Source organism: Tachysurus fulvidraco, chromosome 4 (assembly GCF_022655615.1).
Source record: "Tachysurus fulvidraco isolate hzauxx_2018 chromosome 4, HZAU_PFXX_2.0, whole genome shotgun sequence".
In the NCBI taxonomy this organism is placed as follows: domain Eukaryota; kingdom Metazoa; phylum Chordata; class Actinopteri; order Siluriformes; family Bagridae; genus Tachysurus; species Tachysurus fulvidraco.
Window position 1 is genome coordinate 14,685,408 of NC_062521.1, and position 25,919 is coordinate 14,711,326.

General features: G+C 37.1%; 1 protein-coding gene across 6 annotated transcripts in view; it reads right to left on the minus strand.

Moving 5' to 3' along the window:
- prkg1a (protein kinase cGMP-dependent 1a) overlaps positions 1–19,438 on the minus strand; it is a 57,755-nt gene extending 38,317 nt beyond the window's left edge. For 2 of the 6 annotated variants that reach the window (XR_007140413.1, XM_027142157.2), the window contains exons 1-3: positions 14,195–14,928; positions 8,168–8,334; positions 1,709–1,822 (exon numbers count right to left, since the gene is read on the minus strand). Coding sequence is in view for 4 of the 6 variants with exons in the window: in XM_027142157.2 (XP_026997958.1) it covers positions 1,709–1,822; positions 8,168–8,334; positions 14,195–14,499 (586 nt within the window). In the remaining 2 variants the exon portion in view is untranslated. Of the gene's footprint in view, positions 1–1,708; positions 1,823–8,167; positions 8,335–14,194; positions 14,934–17,613; positions 17,691–18,878 lie in introns of those variants that run through there. The other 4 variants (XM_027142159.2, XR_007140414.1, XM_047812609.1 and 1 more) reach the window with 4 other exon arrangements.
- Between the last annotated feature and the right edge of the window lie 6,481 nt (positions 19,439–25,919).

Below are 25,919 nucleotides of genomic sequence, written 5' to 3' on the forward strand. Positions count from 1 at the left end.
ACATACACAAACAACACACACACACACACACACACGCACACACGCACACACAAACACACACACACACACACGCACACACACACGCACACGCACACACGCACACACACACACACATACACAAACAACACACACACACACACACGCACACACGCACACACGCACACACATACACAAACAACACACACACACACACACACACGCACACACACACACGCACACACACACGCACACACGCACACGCACACGCACACACGCACACACACACATACACACACACATATACACAAACAACAAACACACACACACACACACACACACACACACACGCACACACACACACATACACAAACAACACACACACACACACACACACACACACACACACACAAACACAAACACACACAAACACACGCCTGCAAATGTTCACACAGACTCTATGGGGTTTTTAGGGGGCTTTCACACTGGAAGTTTAGTCCGAAACAGAGAAAACCTGAGATCTGTAGTAGGTGGTCTGAGTTCAGTTCCACTGGATCTTTGAATGTGAACTTATCCGAACACTAATAATGACAACATTAGTTTCCATAACACATTTACCATGAGTGTCAGGGGAACAGTGTTGTAACACAGAAGGGATGAGGTGCTCTACAGCGCTTAATAATAATAATTAAAAAATATGCTGAGTTATTCTCTCTGTGCATTTGGGATGATGTAAGATGAACCCAAACGCACTGAGTTTGAGGAAAGGGGTGTCTTTCAATCACTCAGGGATTCAGACAGCAGCAAACAGCAAACATGCTCAGTCTGAAAAACACATCAGACAGAGGAAAAGTAAGATCTATAAAAAGCAGCTGAACAGTGGCTCATGACTATAGATTTTGGTCAGACAGGATGAAATTAAAAATGACAAAGCCTCAAAAAAATTTATTGAAAAGGTTATAACATATGTCTTGTGCTACAGTTTACAGTTAAAGTCTAGCAGCTGGTTATGAGCAGTGTTATCCATACATTTGTTTAAGTGACTTTTGACACAACACGCACAATATGGTTAATTATCCATGGCTGCCAGGATTGTGCAAAATTTCCATCTCAAGCACCACACTAAATAAAAACAATTCTGCACTGCTGAGAAATGTCTTCAGTTTTTCACAGTTCACACATGGCAAACAAAGTACTGTGGTGTTATGATGTATAATATCTATAATTGTGACTATACAGATCCCAGTTTTGAGGAGGTAAATAAAGTCAGCTGACTTGTTGTTTTTTTTTTTTCCTATTTTAGACCTTCAACACACAAAGGTCAAAAATTATGTTTATCCGAGCTCTAGCCTTCCGGTTCTGAGTCATGAAAATAAATGCAGCATATCACAGAAAAACATCAATCAACAGAATATCAGCTTAAATAGCTAAAAAAATTTAAATAAAAAAAATTTAAATTGTTGGTTACTCAAATAGAAAGTAGTTTGTTGAATTATATCCTCTACATCACTGTGACTCGGGTCATTTTAATCTCACCAAATGAACTATACTGTCTTAGAACTCATTTACATGAACAGCACTACATGATAACAGGCAAATAGCCACAAGCCTCAACTGTTACTGGTTCACAGCATGTGTGTGTGTGTGTGTGTGTGTGTGTGTGTGTGTGTGTGTGTGTGTGTGTGTGTGTGTGTGTGTGTGTGTGTGTGTGTGTGTGTTTGTGTGTACTCACTCTTCACTGTGGCCGTTCGTGTGCAATTATAAAGAATGGCAAGCTCTCCAAACACTTTCCCAGGCCCCATAGTGCACAGCTTCAAGCCTTCTTTTGTTACCTCCACTTTACCATCTGGAAATCAAAGGGAAAAGGATCACCAACACAGACAAACATACAAACTACACTGTATTACACTGTAATTCAATTTATTTCCCTGAATGAGACATGGAATATCAACTAAGGTCTGAAGATAATATTAGAAAAGTCATGGCCCAGTTTCTCACTGTATCCTCTGTGACAGTTTTTACTTCTTACCTATTACTTCTTTAATGGTGTCTCAGGATATAGGATTTTTGTTACAAGCCTTTGTTTACTAAAATATATATATTGAACAAGGACACAAGAATAACATTGTGAATAGGAATAAGATTTTAGTATGGTTTGCTTACTGAGAAAGCTCACAAAGGGAGAATGATTGCATGTTTGTGAGGTGTGATCACACTTTCATGGCAAAGCCTCTGCACGTGCATGTAAACAGTGGCAGATATGTTTGTACTGTGCTCCTTTAAGAGTCAAAAACATTTTCTGGTAGACATCTTTCACTTCAAATCCACCTCTCTCTCTCTCTCTCTCTCTCTCTCTCTCTCTCTCTCTCTCTCTCTCTCACACACACACACACACTCTCACTTGCCGTCTGTCAGGGATGCTATCAGCTGCCAAACAGATAAAAGCAGCCTTTCAGTATTGTTATATCAAAACAAAAACTGTTTTATTGTCACTAGCCATTTGTAATGAACTGTCAAAACGGAGCAGGTGTGGGTTATTTAATATAACACAAAGCACACTGTGATACAGCGTCATGAAAAAATGTGTAAATGAGGATTATGTTTTTCATTTTCAAACTATGAAGAGTCAGTGAACATAAGTGAATGATAAACTGCAAGTCAAGAGAATTCTACAAGTAAATAAGTTATGAAGGGCATCTCTGACAGCTGAAGGACAGCACTTCCAAAAGAAAGGAAATAGAAGAAAATCAAAAGGAAGAGAAGAGAAGATTGATGATAGTTCTTTCAGATGGCAATTTAATAGAACCATTAAAATAATCATAAAACACAGAGGGAATGAGGACATAATCCGAGGTTAAGTGATAGGGAGAAATCCATCTAGCTTTGACTTGAAATAGCTTTCAATGTCATGGGAGATTTGACATTGACTTCAATCTTAGTTAAAACCTCGCTCTGCTTTAGCATCTTCAATAAGATACTGAAACCTGAGAATTGCTCAAAATCCTATACTGATGTGCTCGCAGAAGTAGCACAGCCTTTACTGTGCACTGTATAGTGAAGAGGTTTTCTGAAACATCACAGAAATTTTGCAGGCAAAGCTATCAATCAAATTTCCAAGCATCCATGGCATAAAATATATAAGAGAACAGAGTTTAGGGAAAAAATAAAATATGTATTAACAGCAGATCAGAATTTCCGGACAGAATCAAAACTAACACCGTTACTCGCGATTAAACCAGTGCATCACTAGTTAACCCACTCAACAAAATCTCTTTAATTAATATCCACAGGAGTGTGAAATGCAGTAGAGACTCATAGGGCAGGTGGGGTAGAAGTCAACCATTGATATTAGCCATTCAACAAATGTTAAGCTTCATAAAGCCCTCATTCACAACTACATATATTTTACATTATTTTTATTTGATATATATAAACCAATGTTCCACTGACTTACTTGTCTTTATTGATGATATTTGCATTCATGGGGCAGAATGTTCACTGGCTCCATAGAGGTATTGTTGTACATAGTGGTCAAAAATTGGGGGCAGAATAATTCTGACCCATTATCATATTCTCATAATTTGTGTTTCTATGATCAATATTCTTTTTTGACAAACATACCATAAACTGGATTTTTATACAATACCCTTCTTTATAATCAAGAGAGAGCTGATTTTTATTTTTCAACCTTTTTTCTGGCTTGTTTGATGTTATTCAATGCATAAATGAGAACTCAGCCTTTTTGCCCTATAAAGAGAATTTACAAATGTTGTTTATGAGTAATAAGAAAAAGGAAAAAAAATCCTTTAACCATCAGCATCCTCTCAGTTTTTCAGCAGTTTTTTTAATTTATTTTCTTATTCACTACAAAGGCTGCACAGTGGTGCAGTGATAGCAATGTCATCTCACAGGGGGTTCCAGGGTTTCTGACTCGTCTGTGTAGAGTTTCTGTGCATGTTCTCCCCATGTGCATGTTCTTATGAGTTCTCCAATTTCATCCCACATTCAGTTAAATCCTCAGTTACAGGAACTTCAATGCTAAAATTCAAATCTTGAAAACAGATTGAAAAAAGAATTCCGCTTATGTGGTCACAAGCATCATTCATGAACTCACGTATACACAATGCTGGTGACAGGATGTGTTCCAGCTGTTACTAATAGGACGTGTTCATGCTCACACTCTTTTCCCCCAATAAGGCCTGCTGAATGGGCAATAGGAAGTTCAGAGTCAGCCTTTAGGTCAAACAATGTGTTCTTTTTTCTCAGCACATGCTGTCCCAAAGCACTAATGGTCCAAAAGAGCAGGAAGTCATGTATAAGCAACATGACCTCTGCCCACTCTCTGAGCCAGGCACAGGAAGTTATAACTCTTCTAGGCAAGAAACAAAACATTCTGCTTTACAGAACTTATCATGTTCTCTATCATACCCTGAAATATCAAGAAAAAACTGTTCTTTTAATGTCTAAATGGCGTTAAATGATCAACCAGGAAGCATAATAACTTATTTGTTAGAGCACTCTTCAATTTCTGAAATAACATAGATATAAGATAACTATAATTATACAGAAGCATTTAATGAATAACTAATGTACATTTAATCATAACTCAGTATTGATGTGTAGAGCATTAATTAATTCATTCATTCATTCATTCATTCATTCATTCATTCATTTTCTACCGCTTATCTGAACTTCTCGGGTCAAGGGGAGCCTGTGCCTTAGGCGTCATCAGGCATCAAGGCAGGATACACCCTGGACGGCGTGCCAACCCATCGCAGGGCACACACTCTCATTCATTCACACTCACACACTACAGACAATTTTCCAGAGATGCCAATCAACCTACCATGCATGTTTTTGGACCAGGAGAGGAAACCGGAGTACCCGGAGGAAACCCCTGAGGCACGGGGAGAACATGCAAACTCCACACACACAAGTCGGAGGCGGGAATCGAATGCCCAACCCTGGAGGTGTGAGGCAAACATGCTAACCGCTAAGCCATCCTGCCACCCATGTGTAGAACAACCATGTTTTAATATTTAGTATTCAGATTAAATATTTGCAATGTCTTGGCTGGTGACCAGAAGTAGAAAGACAAATATTAATTCCCATGATCCTGTCATTATATGTCCATGTTTGTCCTTTCTCAGTTATCAAACATGAATGTTTAAAAGCAATTCAGTCATTTATACTAGTCCTAATTCTGTGCAAATTGAACACATTATTCAGCACCTGTTCAATAGGCTCTAAATACCACCAGAGAAATAATGTCATAACGCACAAGGACATACAGTGAATCGTATAATCTTTTCCATGAAAACCATGACAGAAAAAAGAATAAATAAAAGGTAAGTATAGTTTATGTGGCACAAGAAAAATAGTATATTTAGTATATACTAATAGTATATACTATAGAGTCAAAAGTTTGGGTATCACACTCATATATTGGCATTTCCCAGTATTCTGCAGTATTGCTGTAGCTTGGTGGTTAAAACACTTTCCTTAGGCTTAAAGGGTTGTGAGATAAAATCCTAACACAGCCAAGCTGTCACTTCTTGACCACTGATTAAGGGTTGTGAAAACAGGATAAATCTGTCCTTCTAGATAAGGGCCTTTGCCAAATGCCCTAAATGTAAATTTCCCTTCACTGGCACTAACCTTTTCCAGCATGACAATGGTCCTTTGCACAAAACAAGGACTATGCAGACATGGTTTGCAATGGTTGGTGTGGGAAAACTCAAGTGGCCTTCTCAGAGCCCTGTCCTCATTTCTACTGAACACTTCTAAGATAAGCAGGAACACCACCGTGATCCAGGCCTATAGTGCAGCATCAATCTTTGACAGAACAAATGATTTTGTAACTGAATGGGTAAATTCCCATTGCCACACTCCAAAATGTAGTGGAAAGCTTTTTTCAAAAGTGTGAAGGTTACTATAACAGCAAAGAGGGACTAAATTTCATATGGGATGGTCAAAAAAGCATATGCGTTTGGTGGTCAGGTGTTTACAGACTTTTTTACAGTATATGTGTAGCCCTGCTGATCTACAAGGGCATGAATGGGGGACACCACCCACATTTCTGTCACTAAAGAAGCTATAAAGTCTGGAACACTGTATCTCTGACCAAGTAACTAGACAGGTTTTTTTGCCAGTAACATCTGATTTACAGGGCAATATCTCAGTTGGCACTTATTCCAATATGACCTCATTAAAATGGCAAAAAATCTATGACATTTGGAGCTCATTAATAAAGCAGAATTTTGTGTTTGGCTCCTCTTTTGGTAACGATATCATAATTACCTGAAATATCTCCTCTCATATGATTAACATCATAGCCTTTGCTATAAAGTTTACAGAAATGTATATACTCTTTAATTAATCTGTGATTGATATTAAATAGTTACTATCAATGGGCTTCCCAGTACAGGATTTCTGTAACTTTCAGTAACTGCACTGGTCAGGATTGTGGTGGACCTGGAGCCTAACGAGTAAATGATGGGTGTGAGACAGAAATATGCCTTGGGTGGGACACCTGTCCATCATGGGGTACCAAGCACACACATTAACATATATTTTAACACATTTATTCAGTAATGGGGCAATTTATCTTTCCCAATCCACTTACTTGCAAGTTATTGGTAGGTTTGAGAAAACTGGTCGAGAACATGAACAGAGATTCTGCACAGTCACTGACCTGAGCTCAGGATCAAACAAGGGAACTCTGGTGCTCTTGTGCACTTATAACTAAACAAAACAGTCTAAAAAATGGCACAGAACTCAAAGAAATGGATGAAAATGCTTACTTTCCTTCCTATCACCCTCAGAATAAACAACTTGTGCTGGTAATAAAATTCACCCATGCTCTCTCAGGACAGTACACAGATGAATGAGAGAACACAAGGGTCTCTATTCTAAACTTCAAACCTGAGCACAGTGATGTCAGGAAAATGAGTGGCGTACATGATGGAGACAGCGAGACGGCAGTTTCCTTTTTGCTGAAGAACACATTCTCTGAATCGCTGGATTAAACCTCCCTGCTTTCAATCCTATCAGATGATAAGGATCAATGGCCTCAAGTCAAAATTAACAGACAAAAGCAGGGAGTAAAGCAGCATCTAAGCATCTGACTGAATGGTCTAAGAATAATGAATCAAAAGCCTGTGCCTTAAGGCATCAAATATCCCCTCACACACACACACACACACACACACACACACACACACACACACACACACACACACACACACACACACATGCATGCAGACACGCGCGCACACAGATTTATCTTGTTATCCTTGTGAGGACCTTCCACAGACAGAATTAATAATGAAGATAATTCATGCTGTGTCTGCCCCTAAATCTAATTCTAATCTCAACCTTAGTAATCTACTAAACCTGCCTTTGCTTTAAACAAACCCTACATGCCCACAGACATGCACAATTTATGGACATGACAATAAAACTTAAAAACATTTTCATTCTTAAAGGTTTCCTTCATCATTCTTTTGTTTAGTTCACATTCAGATTATGAGCATAGAGTATAAGAGAAATGACAAACAGAGGAAGCACGGAAAAAAAATATTATAATTTGATAGAGAATAAAGAGAGTGTGAGTTTCCACACACTTTCAGGCCTTGTTTTCAGATTAGGGATCATATAGTTATTCTGCAAACTATTGTATTGTTGTAATGAGACACATATAAGCTTCACAGCATTTCCTCTACCATTTCTAACGTATTGATATCAATAGCAATTACTAAATGATTAATTAGCACTACTTTAGCAGGGAAATATACTGTAGTTTAAATCATAATGTAGTTAAGGAATTTTTTAGCATGATAACAATGGTGAATAACAGTCAGCACCAACTGACAGGTCCTTGGGTGTAAGGGGTTAGTTTTTCTTTGAGGATTTAGGGGACAAAAGAAATGCAGTGAGCGTATTATGGATGTAATGTACAGATTGTGATGTGTGTGACATAAGGATGCTGGAAGCTTAATGTTGGATATGCTGAAGCCTGTCAAGGCTTTTTATGCAGCTGAGAGAGAAAATCTCTATGCAATGAAGTATGTCAAAGTCTAAGCAGGGATAAAAAGACAAATATGGGGTTTAAAGTAGAGCACTGTAAGAGCATTTGCAACACTGTACTATGATTCTATGTGTTTGCAACTATTTCAAACCTGTCCCTTACCTTCCATTACATAAACGAGCGACCCTACGTCACCCTCTTTAATGATGCAGCTGTCCTTGCCATATTCTACTGGATACATGCAGTCCACTATCTCCTGGATCTGGGACAGCTCCAGGTTCTTCATGAAGTCATTGTCTAAGATGGCTTCTTTGATCAAGTCTTTGGACCTGTGAAAAAAAAAACAATATGAAAATGATAAAACACATTAAAAATAACACACAAACCAGTACATCATTATGACCAACCACTCAGTTGCCACTCAGCTCATCTCTGGTCCTACTGTTTTGGTTGAAACCAGCAGAATCCATTTGCATAGAAAACAAATATCATTTTTGGTACAACGTGTGATTAGATAAGATCTTATCCAGAATTGTACAATATCAGAATGCCTCAGAGGACATTTATCAAATGGGAATTTGATTAGATTTCAATCCTATTCCAAGTGAAAACCTGCACACACATACACACAGTTTTTTCACAGTACAGTCATTCACACAACAGCTCTCAGTAATGAATATGCAATGTAACCTTTCTCTCTTGGAAAAACAGATATTATAATCATCAGAGATAAGATTTTAGTTTGAATTACATATCAACTCACGGCAAAGTAGCCTCTCTCTAAAGCAATAAAAGCAAACCCTCAAGTTTCATGGTGGAATGCTGGTTGTATAAACATATACTCAAAAAGTATTATACCTCCTAAAAAATATGATGAAATAAAAGAATAAAAGAAATATTTTCTAAATAAATGTATTGTGTTTGCTGACATGCAAAATGTTCACTCACAAAATGGTTACATTTACTTGGACATGTCGTGATGACTGACCATGATATTAGATGGGAGTGCTACACACGCTTTGTGTAAACGTTTTGTGTAGACTTTCTCTTCCACAGCCATTTTAGGGGAAAATGATACTGATTCTGTGTTTGAGATGTGTATCATACATACACTTACTCAGTCACTGCTGACAATGTGTTATTGAGGAATCAGCAAGACAGGGTAAAAAATATTAGCCCATTAATGATCTATGGTTTGTTTCAGTCAGAGTAAATACATAGCACGACTGTCACTCACAGACAGCATGAATCTACTCTCTAGGTTAGAAAGAATTCAGCCCCAGTCTTGATTCTTCATATGATTCAGTTAATTTCTCTTGTTTGTGCTGTTGCATTTGGTACAGGAAAAACAGTCCAAAATAATCGACCTTAAGACATTTGTTTCCAGCATATATTCAGATGTCAAAAATAAAACTTTAGATTTATGTTTTTATATCTGTATAAGACAGGAGAAAGCCCTGTTTGCCCATAGTTATATATATATTATAATTATAATTAATAATATATAATTATAATTATATATATATATATATATATATATATATATATATATATATATATATATATATATATATATATATATAAAACTAACCCCGATTATAAGCCATACTAGCAGTATTTCTGATATAGAATCAGTGGGCTACATTCCACAAACTTGTAAAGTAGTCATGTAAAGCCAGACATAGCCTATGGCTTGAAAATCATTCATTTCTATCCTACTTTTTTCTATAAACAAAGAGAAAGAAGCTTCTCTTTGGATTCCATTTCCACTGTTCAACAGCCATGTCATCATTTCATGTCAGTGTGGCGTTAGCTCTTACAGAATCTCATTTGTGTCTTTCTAAAACAAGGTCAGTGATACTGGACATATGCCAGACATCAGGTTTAGCTGCTAAAACACACAAACTCTCCCATTCACCATATATTGTTTACATTCCACAGGTATGCTGCACCCATAAAGAAAAACAGTACCCATTTCAGGCTCTGCATGATTCCTCCTAGTGGGTACGTTCCTTCTCCTCTAGCACATATGGACAGCCTCATGCTCGGACATCCTTTATTCCGCATGCTTTGTCTCAAACATAAATGAATAAAAAAAACACCAATCCTCAAACGATCATTTCACATCTATTCATTTTAATGCTGTTTTTAGTAAACCAAACGTAGGTCCAAATTCAAAGTTCTGTCATACACAAAACAATATACTGACATCTACATCTATTCATCTGTTACACTCCCTGTAGACACTCAGCAGTGTGGACTTTCCGTGAGCATATTTTAATGTTTTTATAGTTGACCAATGTTTATTCTTCATCTCGTTTGCCACTAAAAATCAATATGCGTGACTTTTTATCTTGATATTAGTACTGGCTAATTCAGTGAATGTAACCTTGTTTTTAAAGATCTTTGTATTTGTAGTTTAACACATGTATGAGTAGCTTTTATTTAACAGCTGTAGAGAGAAAACTAGAGTTTGAGGATATTACTTTGCTCGTGGTTTTTAGCCCTTTAAGGGGTAAGTGTTATAATTAGAGAGTGAGCTCCTGAGAAGCCATAGTCAGGGAGGTTGTCAGATTTATACTCAAAGGAGGAGCATGGTACTGGCCTCATTTACAGCAAATGAGCCATGGAGTTTCCAGTGAATTGCCCTTCTTAACACACTCCACACTTCTTTTTTGTTTGACTTGTGGTTTTTACTTATTTCCTTTAGTAAGAAGATATTCATATCCTAGATGTCTACATGAACAAACACAGACTACTTTCCTTAAAAGGATAAAGATGAGAGTCAAGGAGATTGGGAAACTGAGGCCATGACAAAAAAAGACAAAAGAAAGACACTCGCAAAGGAAAGAAAGGAATAAATGTGTCAAAAAGTACACAGACACAGTTTCTCTAAATGACTGATTCAGGTTCAGGTATAAGCCAAAGCAATTTAAATCTCAGTCTGAGTGACTATAAACTAAAATAATATATTTATGGTATTTCTGAATATTGTGATAATCGAAACAATGGTAAGGGATAAAAAGCATAAAAATATAAAAGCACTGAATATATAAGGGAAAAAATATTGGACTTCGGTATAACTGATTCTTATGTACATCAAGTTTCTAATTAAAACTACTTTGCAATTCTACTGCTTTACACCCCTAAACACATGACCACATGTCCTGTGAAAGTAATACATTAACATCAGATTAATCAGATTACATCAGATTAACAAAGTTATTATTGTTCATTAAAGCTGGCAGTAAATGTTGCATAGAAACAATGCAAAAACATTGCATCTTTGTCATGCACAACATCAGAATGTCCTACATGCAAAAAAAAAAAAAAACGTACCTGATACCCAAAGTAAAATAAGGTGGTAGGATATGGGATATTTCAGCCAGAAACTTGGTTGGCTTTGCTAGGAGTTTCAGACATTGCTATAGATAGAGCTTCTAATAAGATGATGACCATCTTCCAAATCAGCAAGGTAATGTTTAAAGTAACACAAAATCCATGTTTGGCAATTTTATCTCACTCTTTGCATTTGAACCCTGCTGTGGTCTGAATTTCACCAGCAGACCAACACACACAAATGTAAGTAGATCTCTCTTATTCCAGAAGTAGGAATTTCTATAAATGCTGTATATACTAACTGGAAAGTATAAATAAATGCAAATGCTGTTGATTTAATTCCTTAACATTCATGTCATACTTCTAAAAGCTTAATATTAAAAGATATTTTAAAAAGAAAGCTGAGTTGGCTTATATGTTGACTATGTGACATTTTGAGTCATTCCTTCTATAGCACTCTTCTCAATGCAGAGCAAACAATCCAGACACTTATCTCCTAAAAGCAAAACATTGAAAAATGGGACTGATTAATGCTCCTTTCAAGTATATCTCAGAAAAGCACAGACAAGTAGAATAAAGAACAATGTCTGTTTCTGAAACAATTACTGAACACAAACAGATAAATCCTATGCTCTTTCATTGATGGCTCAGTAACATGCTTATCCATTCTTCATCTTAAACCCTCTTTGGCAATTCAGTATAACTGCTTTCTAAAGCAACAGATTTTATTCTCTTTTTTTTGCAATAACAAATGTGAATTGACAACAAGGTCAGATAAATGATAAGGAGTCAGTGGCAGACAATGCAGAGTTAGCCTTTTTCACAGAACTCAAGGAAACATTAGCATTAGACATTCAGTTAAACTTGCATAGTACTATGTAAATAAGGGAAAATCCTGTACAAATGTAACATTCACACTTGTACACATTCTCTCAGTTACAATACCAACATATAAATTCATACACATGCCCTTAACTATTTGCTACCTGAATATGATATATGCTCTGTCTGTGTTAAACTGCAAGATAACCAACATAAATGAAACCAACATAAATAAAAGGCTGATTCATGTGCCATTGTATACATTGAGCTGGTGATCGTTTATCTTTTGTTAAAGGATATCATACTAACTTGACTTCTTATCCTGAGATGCTCATAGAAACTGATGGGCAATAAAAAAAGTACAGTAAGTCTACACCTATGTAGATTACAGTATCAAATTACAATCTCTTTAGATCGAGACTTCAATGGTTTTGTTTAAACAAGGCTTCAAGTAAAATTCTAACCTGTATACATTTGTCATGTTATGCAATGTTATGTACATGGCTATAGAATTAAAACAATTTTTTAAAGATTAGTCTTTAGTAAGCATGCATATATTAGTGTGTATTTATATATTTTGCCATTTATTGAATAGTGAGTATGCTACATAGAACATTCTTCAGTAAAGCAGGACTGGCTATAGCTCATTGTTTTGTATAGAAACATTTTTATTCTTTGCCCTATTTACAATATAATATCCTGGCAATTAAAATATAGGCACACAAAAATAATTGGGAATTAAAAAGTCATGTTTGATCCACTTTTGATCCAGTTTTCTGCTATAAAATACTGTACATATCCACATATCTACATCTTGTGCATGTTCATGACCTGCATTAAGGTAGAAATGGCAGAAAAACTTAGTACAGAAATAGACTTTATTTGGAGTTGAATTCACAGCTTCTGATCACATTGCCACTGCGTAATTGAGTAAGAATTGAAGTGTTAAAGCTGTGTTACATTTCTCTTCCGCTGTTTTCCGTTCCCCGGATGCAAATTACATTAGAGAGATCCATTCTCTAAGAGCATATATATGTAAATCAACAGGTGAGCAAATCCTACAGCTATCACTCTGTACATCAACAATCGTTCCTACATCACTTTGTTATTGATACTGTATTAGATAAACATTAGCTTTAAATGTAATTTAAATGTAATATTTCAGACACGTTTAATTCAACAATGTTATATGAGTGATGGCACTTGAAAACGTTGTCCTGGAAAAGCTGCCATGCCACCAGAATGACGCACAGCATCAATTTTCATAGAACTACTTTGATAAGCAAATGATCTCTCCATTAACAAAAGCATATTCAAGCTTTTCAGCAATCAGGAATTGGTAGCCCACTGTGCTGAACAGTACTCACATATTGGGTTTTGTTAGGTCTATTTCTGATCTTCCAGCTGTGAAAATGTATTTCAGAGACATGGAAATGTCTTCCATATTGAGCACAATATATTAATATGCAACAGTCTGAATGAACAGCTTAAAGAACAGGCCTATTTTTTTTTTTAATCAGGGCACAGATTAACTTTGGGTTTACATTTTTTTAATTGCCGACAGTACTTCCCATTTCATACATGTATTATTTGCTATAGCATTCTACTATAATAAACAAACACAAGAATTTTTTTTTTACATTAGCTCTTCTCCTTTCTGAGCTAGGATTAATAGAATGAATAGTTTTCATCCTCGTTTTACAGCTTGTTTCCTGACCCAGGTGTCACTTTCCTGTGTTTTCACCACCCCTAACAAACTTGATGCAGCAAATCAGCCAATTAATTAGCTAATTAACAGTCCTTCCTGAGGTGAATTGTGTGTGTGTGTGTGTGTGTGTGTGTGTGTGTGTGTGTGTGTGTGTGTGTGTGTGTGTGTGTTATAGCATGGGAAATACTTCTATGTGCAAGACAGGTGGTTCTCATGGAGCAGATTCAGGAGTCTCTGCAGTACAATACACTGTGCTTGCTACACTTGTGTAATCAAATGCAGAAACTCACTGCGAGAAAGTCGCTTTAGAGTAAACCTACTGTGAACTCTTGGGGTAGAAGGGTAGCGTTACATGGCTCAGGTCCTGGATGTCGAAAGCAGTGGGCTCAGCGGAGATCGCCTGCCTCTTGGTGCGCTGCTGCTCCTGCAGGTCTCTTTCCTTGTGCACGCGCTGAGTCGCCGGTCGGATCACGGAGCGGTATTTATCCAACTCGTTCTGTAGTTTCTGAATGAGTTCGTCTTTCTGGTCCAGTTCAAGCTCCAGTTCATCAATGAGAGCATCTCTCTGTCTCAGCTCTTCGATCTTCTCCTGTAACGCGTACTGAAGGTCTCTCAAAGTGCCCATGGCTCGCGCGCGCTCTCTTACTCACACACGCACGCACGCATGCACGCACGCACACACACACTCTCCCTCTCTCTGCCTGCCGCGCGATACTTTTCTAACTTTCTTCACTATTCGATCCGCTACTGACAGACACACAACGCACTTATGTGTTTAATCCTAGAGGAACAGCGAAGTTGGCCGTGTCTAAAAAAAAGGTAACGACGTGATCAACACACGCAGTCCGCGCGCATCTGTGCTGGAGAATGTGGTGTGTCCTCGCGCTGTGACAGTTCCGGCTCTTTCTCGCGTGCGTCACACGTGAGGGACTTCCTCACGACTAGGATTCCACAACTACGATACAACCTACTAAACTACATACTACTCTGCTAACTAGGATTAAAAATAGTACGTCAGCAGGTTTCCATAGCGACCATTACGGCACTCAGGTCTTTAAGACGTACAATGAATAGTCAGTTATGTCGTTTGGACGTTTTTTGACAAATGGGGCACGTTAAATACATCACTGACCGAATTTCCGTGTTTCTCCCAGAAGGTTCTAATAAAGGAATTGTCACGTGGTAACTGAATCATTACACTTGTACTGTAAAGAAAAAACGAGCCAGGTGAATATTTGCCGGTTGATATTCTTAATTTTTTTTATTACTATTTTAACTTTTATTTATTACGTCTGTGACCCGAGAAGTTCGGATAAGCGGTAGAAAATGAATGAATGAATGAATGAATGAATGAATGAATGAAGCCTTGGGTCTGTGCATAAATTTGCAAAATGTGCATATCTAGTTTTAGGATAGATCAATATTCTGTGTAATAACAATATAAATCGCTATTTAAATATAAATAAAGGTCACCCAGGAACTGATAGGTTTGGCTCTAAGTATTGGAAGAAACAATAGAAATGGGATTTGATGCTTTTCTACAGTAGTAAGTGGGGTTTTTTATATAATTTATCATAATAATACAAACTGACATGTTATAGATATATCAGGTAACAACATGTTTCAGGGATAGAATACTACATAATATATGATAACTGATAAAAAAAAAGGGCAGGGCATAAAGACAATGTGGTGGTGCAAGTGCACAAAATCTGTAAATTACACTAATTCTGTATAAAGATTTGTGGACAGTGAGATGTGAAAATGATGTCTGTGCAACAAAGACCCAAAGGCACCCTCTGGTGTACAGGAATAGCAATTTTCTTTTCTAATGTCTTTTATTTTTTTCAAAAACGTTGGTTATTGGAGAGATTTTTTAATCTTGGAGACACTATTCATTGCACAAAATGCATATGGTGGGGAACGATAAGGAAAACAAAATATGTACTGTATCCCACTTCACTATTCAGTGTGTTATTCTGGAGCACTAAGGTGTATGTCCACATCATGCCAAGAAGACGTCAGTTATCATAATAAATGAGAAAAGGGTGAAAAAAGCATAGATTTCATAATAAGGTGGGATTTTTTTTCCAACAAACAATATTTCAGCACAACTTATAATGGCAAAACTGCATCTAAACAAACCACTAAATTTCTGATACAATTTCCTTCAGTCTGACATGACCAAGAATGGCACCATGGTTGGAGAAACACCTCATACCAACTGTCAAGCATGGAGGTGCAGGGGTTATGATTTGGGCTTATTTTAAAACCTATAATGAACACCATTTTATACAAAAATATTTGAGGCAAATGTTCAGCAAGATGGGACATAAATACGTCATGTAAAAGAACAAGGCTACCAAGCACACCAGCAAATCGACATCTAAATGTGTATTGAAGGTGTTTAAATGGTCAAGTCAAAGTTCTCAATCCAGCCAGATCTCAATCCCATAGAGTTGCTGTGGCATCAGCTCTCTAAGAGGCTGTGTATAAACGAATGCCTGAACAAACGAGCAAACAAGTGGTTTAAAATGTGTGGCTGCTAAAGATCCTACTACATATTACTGAATCATAGGGTTTATATATGCCCAATTCAACATTATGTTCAACAAAGGGTATACACACACACACACACACGCACACACACACACACACACACACACACACACACACACACACACACACACACACACACACACACAGACGTGCGCGCACACACACACACGCACACACAGCCACACACACACACACACAGACGTGCACACACACACACACACGCACACACAACACACAGACGTGCACACACACACACACACACACACACGCACACACATATATATATATATATATATATATATATATATATATATATATATATATATACAGATATATATATATATATATATATATTCTCCTGTGTTTATGTCCTTCAGAAAACCTCTATTAAGCTTTAAATTTCACCTCTACAAACTCTTCTTGCCTGGCTCTTCCTCTATAGATCGATGGTAAGGGAATCTGTTGTAATATGATGAGTGCTGCTGTTCTGTGGTGCCACAGACTCATAACAGCCAGTGTTCTGTCTCTGACCCCTGAATCAGTGACAACTGAACAAACAGCAAGCCATGAATTAGATGGCACCATGGGATATCTCCATAACTGGGGACAAATTATAGTAGAGTCTCTCTTTTCATCATTGCTAAGCAACTAATCACCCAACTGCATAATCTAAATGGTCATGTGATACAGATAATCCCATCTGATTGTGGTGAATTTTTATGCAATTCTTGAAAGATTCTGTGGAAAGAAACTTTTAAATGAATAATAAATGCCATATGTAGCTTTCATAATGCTGCTTGAATTGGCATAAAGTCACTGAGAGACCACCATGCATCAGAGCATCAGACATTCAGTATTTGTTCTGTACTATCACATGTGACTCAGCACATAGTCATCCAGTAACAACAAACGGGTCATGTCCTCCCAGAAACTCTGTGTTTAGGAACATGTTCATCACAGATACAATAAATTTAATGCATTTTTGCCCTATTATCTTTGAGTCAATTTTAGGTAATTGCTCCTTTTCAAACATTTTGTGAAATCCTGTTTGAGTTTGGACAAAGTTTAGCTGGCCTTTTCAAGACTAAAGATTCTTTTTGTCTCCAAATGTGTGTGCCTCACATATGCTCCAAAAAAAAATCTAGCACTGCAGCAGGACATAGACAATGTTGTTACTCACTTGGGTTCAAGAAGATATGACTGTGGGGTGGGTAGTGGGGGTGGGTGGACACTCTAGTACAAGTTAGCACTTTGACGCTTAAAGAAAGAAACAACATGCCCATTATTAACATTTTGCTTAAAATAAAAGGCAGAAATAATTTTCTAAAATTTTTATGGGGTTGATTCATTTTGGGTTGTTTACATTCTCTGATTTTTGCCTTCTTTACACATTTCAAGCCTGAAAACATATTTGTTCAAAACAATATGAGGTTGCTGCCCTCTTGTGGATTTGTTATTAAGCAATATGTGATAATATCATTATTATTATTATTATTATTATTATTATTATTATTATTATTATTATTATTATTATTATTATTATTACTAATAATAATAATAATAATAATGAATACTACTACTACTACTACTACTACTACTACTACTAATAATAATAATAATAATAATAATAATAATAATAATAGCCCGGGGCAAATCACTATTATGCCAGTCAGGTATAAAAAGCGCCTGTATGTCAGCCACTGCTGTCATACAGCAAATAATAAGCATAATTTACCAGAAGTAGGCTATTTTTGTTATATGGCTTATCTGACTTGCTTCTCCACTTGCTTTAACAGCACATGTGTACAGACCTTATCTGACATTAGCATAAATGTCTCTAATACTGTATGGCTCTTGGCCAGAGGACAAAATTCTCAAGGTTCTCGTGATTAAGGTCCAAGACTTTACGTCATCTTTTTTTAAAGTAAATATGTCTGTTTAAAAAAAAATCAGGCAGGAGGAAGGGGGTTGAACATATGGTCAAACAGAGCACTTTCTAATGGCGTATTAAATATCCTCAGACAGGCGCTCGGGCGCTGCGCGTTTAGACCCTAAAAGCCGATAATGTACGAAGCTTCCTGTGCTGCCGCCCGCTGGGAACACGATGATGGTTTGGATCAATTATACACTCTCTTTCTTCCTCTCACTCCCCCTTTCCCTGTTACAGAAAGATGCGCGGTCATCACCAGCGAATAGAAATGAAAGAGCTGCACCATTCACACTCATCTTTCACAATAGAAACAAGTCTCAGCACTAATTTACAGTAGTTGCACAGGCACAGGAAAATTGGTGTTCTTTCTTTCTTTCTTTCTTTCTTTCTTTCTTTCTTTCTTTCTTTCTTTCTTTCTTTCTTTTATTTGTGACAATACACTAATCACATCCTAGAAAGTTAGGATAAATGCGTGTTATTTAATACTAAATGCATTATGGCAGTTTAAGGCTCACCTGTCAGATTTGGCGTGTTTGGGGAAGCTTTGCCTTGTTAAGTCCTGGTGCGTCTGCGGCTCGGCTGAAATGCCCTGCGCGCGCCGCGTCCTCGGCTCGATCACTTGCGCGCTCGGTAAAACGGACTGACACTTGTGCAGTTTCCGCTTCAGCTCTTGTATCTCATCCTCTCTCTCGCCCAGACGCCTCTCTAGGTCCCGAATTCTCTCCTCCTTCAAAATTAAGATCTTGGCAAACTCTTCCTCCAGGTCGTTCATCTTTGAGGCGCGCCAAAAGTTTAATCCCGACAAGATGCGCGCAGAGCGAGTGAAGGAAATTCTACTAGACGACAAGGAAAGTGCTTGCTTTTAAGAGCAGAAGTCCGTTGTGAAACAAGGGAGCGGCGTCGGTAGTCCACGTGTTTGCGCTCGATCGAACTCACCGGGAGGATTGACAGCGGCGTGGCGCTAATGGGTATGATCACCTCTTCCGCCCCGTCACTTCACACACGCACACACACACACACACACACACACACACACACACACACACACACACACACACACACACACGCACACACGCACACACACACACACACACACACACACACACACACACACACACACACACACACACACACACACAGAGAGAGAGAGAGAGAGAGAGAGAGAGAGAGAGAGAGAGAGAGAGAGAGAGAGAGAGAGAGAGAGAGACTAGCACAATAGGAGAGAAGAATCACAGCCGTCCCTGATTAGTCATTCATTTCAGAGATGAAGCAAATCCGGAATTACTACAAACACTCAAACAATCACTCGAGAGCTCAACGTCCATCTGAACTCAGAGCTCGGCGCCTCGGGAGAGTCACGTGGCAGAAAAAAATGACGTAGATGAGTGTAACTCGACTCGACTCGAGTTGTGTTGTGTGGACAAATATTAATTTCGACAGAGACTCGGCGGTAGAAATGTGGGTTATGAGCAGGACAAAATGGACAAAACGTCTCATAAGTAATGAAAGACATCATATATAAACTGCTAAGCCTGACTGATTACAAACAATGGATGAAATATTTTAATTTAAATGTATGTAACTGTCTAGATGCTGAATTGAGAATATAAATATCTAAATGTAGTTATTACATGCAGTATTTTCATTTGTTAAACATAATGTTGAGAAACAAAAGCCAGATGTCTGTGTAGTAATCATAGCTTTGTTCTGTATTTTATTATATATAAAAATAAGTGTAGCATCTCTCGCACTAATGCAGTGTTCCCCTGTTCACCTGAGGGACAGATAAGATTACAGGTGTTTGATGGTAGCCTCCTGGGTAGGAGACATTACTCATCTCAGTCGTGTTACCCACTGAAAGGCAAGATTTAGTGGACAAGGTGACACTGGCATCACCTCTTGATAATTCTTCGCACTGGAATGAGATGCACAATAGTGGAGATAAAATGTCTCTGATATCACTTATATGGCTGACAGCAATAAAAGTGTGCTAATACATACTGTAGGCTGTTATGTATGCAAGGTGAGGTGAAATTCCATGAGTGCTGATATATAGTAGAAATACACTGGGATGTTTCACTGTGGGTATCACTCCATTTACTAAATATAATTCCCACTTCCTACTTTGAAACAGTTACTAAAGAAGTGTTATTGTCATAATCAACATGGCAATGTGGACATTATAAACAATGCTTTTCAAGTATGAAAGCTTATTAGATGAAGACGGAAAGGAAAAGGGGGCATACATTGTACCAGAAGTATCTTTAAGGGGAATATACAAATCAATGTGAGCTAGCTAGCTGACATACTATAAAATGAATGTTTTCTTCTTGGGGATCTACTTCTGCTAACAAAGCAAAAATAAACAGAACATTTGTCTACACATATTGTCTTTATTTATAGAACTGCTTGCTAAAAGCAGTATTGCATAAGCAAGAGTGTGGTTATACGAAATATTAGCACAGCTGTGTTAGCTACTCATGCTGTGACCCTATGCCTATGCAGAAACACATCTGCACCTATATTCAGTATAACTGCACTCTTGCTTATGCTGTATTGCTTAAGTGTATAATGTAAGTACTGGTTGAATTAGTTCAACTCCATTTGCAAATAAAAGAAGCTTGGTGTGGATGAGTGCGTGGTTGTGTGTGTGTGTGTGTGTGTGTGTGTGTGTGTGTGTGTGTGTGTGTGTGTGTGTGTGTGTGTGTGTGTGTGTGTGTGTGTGTGTGTATGTGTGTGCATGGCGCTCTGGTGGGCTTGGATAGAAGGACTGTTTCAGTGTTCCTGGCTGCAGATTCACCATGACCCTCACCAGGGGAAAGTGGTTATCACTGCCAAATTTGTTTTCGTACAATTGTACCCATGAACCAATAAGTGCATTCACCTTTTCTCCTAAGATAAGATTCCATTTATAAAAACAATACTAAAGTCTGCTTTCAGATTGTAATGCTATTTAATTTCATTTAGCTAGTAATGAAATATCTGCATATTTACATTGCCTAAGATTTTGAACCTGAACTAAAGGTTAAATGAGCTGTTATAGCTGTAATAAGGAGCAGAAATATCTTTGTATGTGCTTTTGAAATATTGGGATTGTGTGTAAGCTGGAGCAGCCAGTTAGGAATCCTCAGGTCAGAGAGAAGCCTGTGTCTTTTCCTCTAACAATCAAACATTTACTGCTCAGATTCTGCTGGTTTAAACTCACCATGATGCGTTTCCTGATCTCTAGCTAACTTGATTTTCCCATCATCATCTGTTTCTCCTTAATCTCATTTATTGTCTTACATTGTATTACTTTCTCACTCAGCTAGATGTGTCATGTCAATTAATGTGAACCTTTGCTACAGCAGTATGTATGACAGTCCTTATTTTCAACATAGTCTGCTAATGTGTTATTTGTATATTCATCTGTCTGAATGGCTTCACATGCTTTTCCTTTGCAGCCTCACATTCCTTTGGTGCTAAACTGTTCTGTAGGCACAGGTTGTAACATCTCATAAAGCATAAAGTCCCCTAAGTCAGCTATGCTGTGTCAAGTGATATTAATTGCAAAGAGTGCTGCATAACACGGGCCTTAAATGGAGTGTCTCTTTTGAGGTAAGCAGTAAAATATCCCTCTTCCCGTCACTGGGCTGAAGATAGTGGAGAGAGCTCCACATATTATTTTTAGAACAGTTCAGAAGTTAACACATGGCTGCTTAATTTTACTAAACAGCACAATTGCCTTAAATACTTGCTTCCTGCTTATCACCTGTCCTAATTATACAGAAACTGCTTTATGTACTCTACTTTATGTTACTGTATGTTTGGGTTTGTGTACAACCTCAGTAAATATGTGCATGTAGTGTGCATTTGTGTGTGTGTGTGTTTTTAATAATAAAATAAAATAAAAAATAAAAAATAAATACTATATATATATATATATATATATATATATATATAGATAGATAGATAGATAGATAGATAGATAGATAGATAGATAGATAGATAGATAGATAGATAGATAGATAGATAAAATAAAATAAAAAGGTGTTTTAGTTTAAAAAAGGTCAAAACAAATAATATACTATAACGGCAGGAACCTTGTGGGAAAAATTAAATAGCCCATTCAAAATGCTAAAGACATATTATACTGGCTGTGTAGTGGAACAGACCCAGGTCCAAAGGGATACACCATTTTCACTTGAGCTGAGCTCAAAATAACAAATTAATCTACAACTGCATGTCACTTTTACATGAATATGTTGAAAATTTATAGGCAGGTTTGTAGCTAAATGGATCTGTGGAAAATCATTTTAAGGGTACAATTAGTGTCATTGTGCAATATTCTGCAATGCATTGTACTGTATGTATGATTTATTACAATGCAGCTCAATGTGCACTTTCAGTTTACTAAAATTAAATCTTCAATTCATTTTAAAATTATGCTATTCGGCTAAATCATGAATATATTTGAAATGTATTCACTGGCTGTCCACACCATCTGTTTGACATTTTGACTTCTTGATGTATCTCCCCAATTAGGGTGTTGTTAGAACAAGAGCACTTATTAGCTGAGAGCTGTTGTATGTGCGCTGTAATAAATTTAAAAGGTAACAAATATACTGTCCATTTTATGACCAACTGCACTTGATTGCTATGCAAACAATAGATCTTGTCATTTCACAGAAAACAGCTTCTGTTGTGCTTACAGTTTTCAGTTCTCATTGGATAGTGAGATTATTCCTACATGCAGGTTATCACAGTAAGAGAAGAGAAACAATACTAGCAAATTGGCAGGGAAGACAGAAGCAGTGCAGATGGTCAGGACAGGAGTTCAGCTAGAGGGCAGTTTACATACCACCTAAAATAATATGCTGCTGTAATTTCTGTTAGATATATATAATACAATTTTATTTTGATAGTGATCTAAAATACAATTTGTTCCAGAGACTTTTTGGCAGCCATAACTACTTTAACTGTAACTGCTCATGAGCAAGATAAAAGTGACAGTAGCAAGGAATGATGCAACAAGAAACGAGTAAGTATGTTTCTGTTAGCTGGTGTGTGAAGTATGCAGGCAGGTATGCCGGTTATGTTTATTTACACAAAGCAAGGCCTGTGTTGTATGGTCATCAGCTAAGGCTCATAAAACCCCAGGCTGCTAAAGATAGCCATAAGTGACTCATTGAGTAGCTGTAAATCACCAGCATAAGAGTCCCATTAAAACTACATACTGTACTGCATATTTCAGTTCTGGAATTAAACCCATGCCCCTGTGTTTAAGGGCTTACTTAGTGACATCACTAATCCCACCCAAAGCGAGTCAAACCTCAAGCACTCTAGTGCCTTCTTAAGAAAACAAGACTGCTGTGTTTTACTGTTCTCCTTTCAGTAGCAGTGAAGGGCTGACCCTTGTGTTAAAAAAGCAGTGGCCTTGCTTTTCTCTGTGAACTGCACACCAGGTGGTTTAGTGCCCAAAACAGTCCTATGACCTGCAGAGACTTCAGACCTCATCTCTGCCCCCTCCAGCCATGCATTCCATAGACTGACCACCTGCATAACTCACCAAACATATGATTAAGGGGTGGTAAGGTTATATAGATGAAAACAAAGTAGATGCTAATAGGGAAGGACATCTTGTAAAAAAAAAAAAAAGTCTTCTTAATTCTTATTCTTAAAGTTTTCTTATTCTTTTTGTATGTGTTGTAAGTTATTGGATATAAACAGTCTTAACACACCTGTTACATTTGAAGGGTTTTGATGGAAAAAATAAACCATGATAAATCATGGCAGATTTTTTTTTACTTTTAATGTGATATAGCAGTCAAGAGAATTCAAGTGAACAATAAATAGAACATATAAAACAATGGGGAAAAAAACCCATACAATTTATAGCCAACTATAAACAAAGGCCCATAGCATCATCAAAGACTCTGTTCAACCAACAACACAGAATGTTTGTCCCCTTAATATCTGGAACAAGGTACAGGGCCATCAAGTCCCACACAAACAGGCTGAAATGCAGCTTCTTGAAAATTGAAAGTTTCCCACATCCCACTAGTAATTCCTCAGTCCTTTCCAGCTGTAAAGTTCTAAGGACCATGTTAGACTAAACGTATACTCCTTGCTGATATATGCACTACACTTTGTATACACTACAGCTCACTTTGTCATATTATACACTGTGCAATATAAATTATACGATACAGTACATAATATACAAATATAGTACTCTAATATAATCTCACTATACATTTCAATAATTAAATCTTTACACTTATGTGCAATCTTGTACATATTTTACAGTGTACTCTATTCGTTTTTATTTATTCTTTTGTTATTTAAATTTATTTCAGTAGGTTTTGTTTAAATGTCCTCATAGCAGTCTGAGAGTTGCCACACTAAATGTTGTTGTATACAATAAAAATAAAGAATCATTTAAAATAAAGTGTCCTTTTATAATGGAGCATGTGTCTGTGCTCTGAATTAACCAATCACATTGTAATTCATGTTCGAATGTAATTATCATCTACATGTCATTGAGGAAGTGATTCTGTAAAATGTTTGGCTGTTCTGTTGGATTTCCTTGGTTTCATGGAAATTCCGAAGCAGCTGTTACAAAGTATGTATGTCATCTCATTTTTGAAAGGAATAGATCAGTGGAGGAATACAAAAGAATTTCCAAAACTTTAGACGTACCATGGAACACCATGAAAGTTATCATCAACCAGTGGTTAAAATGGGGCAATGCACTGACCTTACCAAAAACAGGAGGTTCCTCCAAATTGACAAAAACTTATCAAGTTGCTTGTCAAGAGTCCTGCAATAAAGAAGCTGCAGAAACAATGGAAAATACTGGTCACTCCTTGCTTGTGTAAATTTGGATTTTTCATGCATCTGGGCTCTGGGGTAGAAAGTTTTTAGTCAAAAGACCTAAAACCACCAAAAATGCCTTAATCATCCCAGACTATGTAGCAAAATGTGCTGTTTGATAAGACCAAGAGAGACCTTTTTGAGCATAATCCTAAAAGATATGTTTGGTGCAAAAACCTTTTTTTACCTAAAGAATTCAACCTTTCAGCATAATAACAACCAAAATACACAAGTCCAAGTCAACAAAGAAATGGCTTAAGAAGAAGAAGATTAATGTTTTGGAATGCCTCAGTCCTCTGGAATGGTTTAAAGAGAACTGGCCAAGATCTGGACCAGATCTAGAATTGAATAAAGCTGTCTAATCAAGATGTGCTATGTTGGTAGACTCTTTGAAAAAAAAAGCAAAAAGTGCTTTAACAAAGTATTAGTTTAAGGGTGTGAATTTATATGCTGTGGATTTTTCTATTTCTTTACCTTCTTTTTTTTTTTTGTTGGATGCTTTATCATATTATATATGGAAAAATATCTGAAAGGATAACAATTTATGCTTTTATTCTTACATCACAAATACTTGGAATTTTAACATGGATATGTTATAAATATATATACGTTATATGTTATGGATATATATACAAATATGTGTAATATACATATAAACATATATACATGTAAGAATGATGGAGCCATTGTAGAGATAGCAT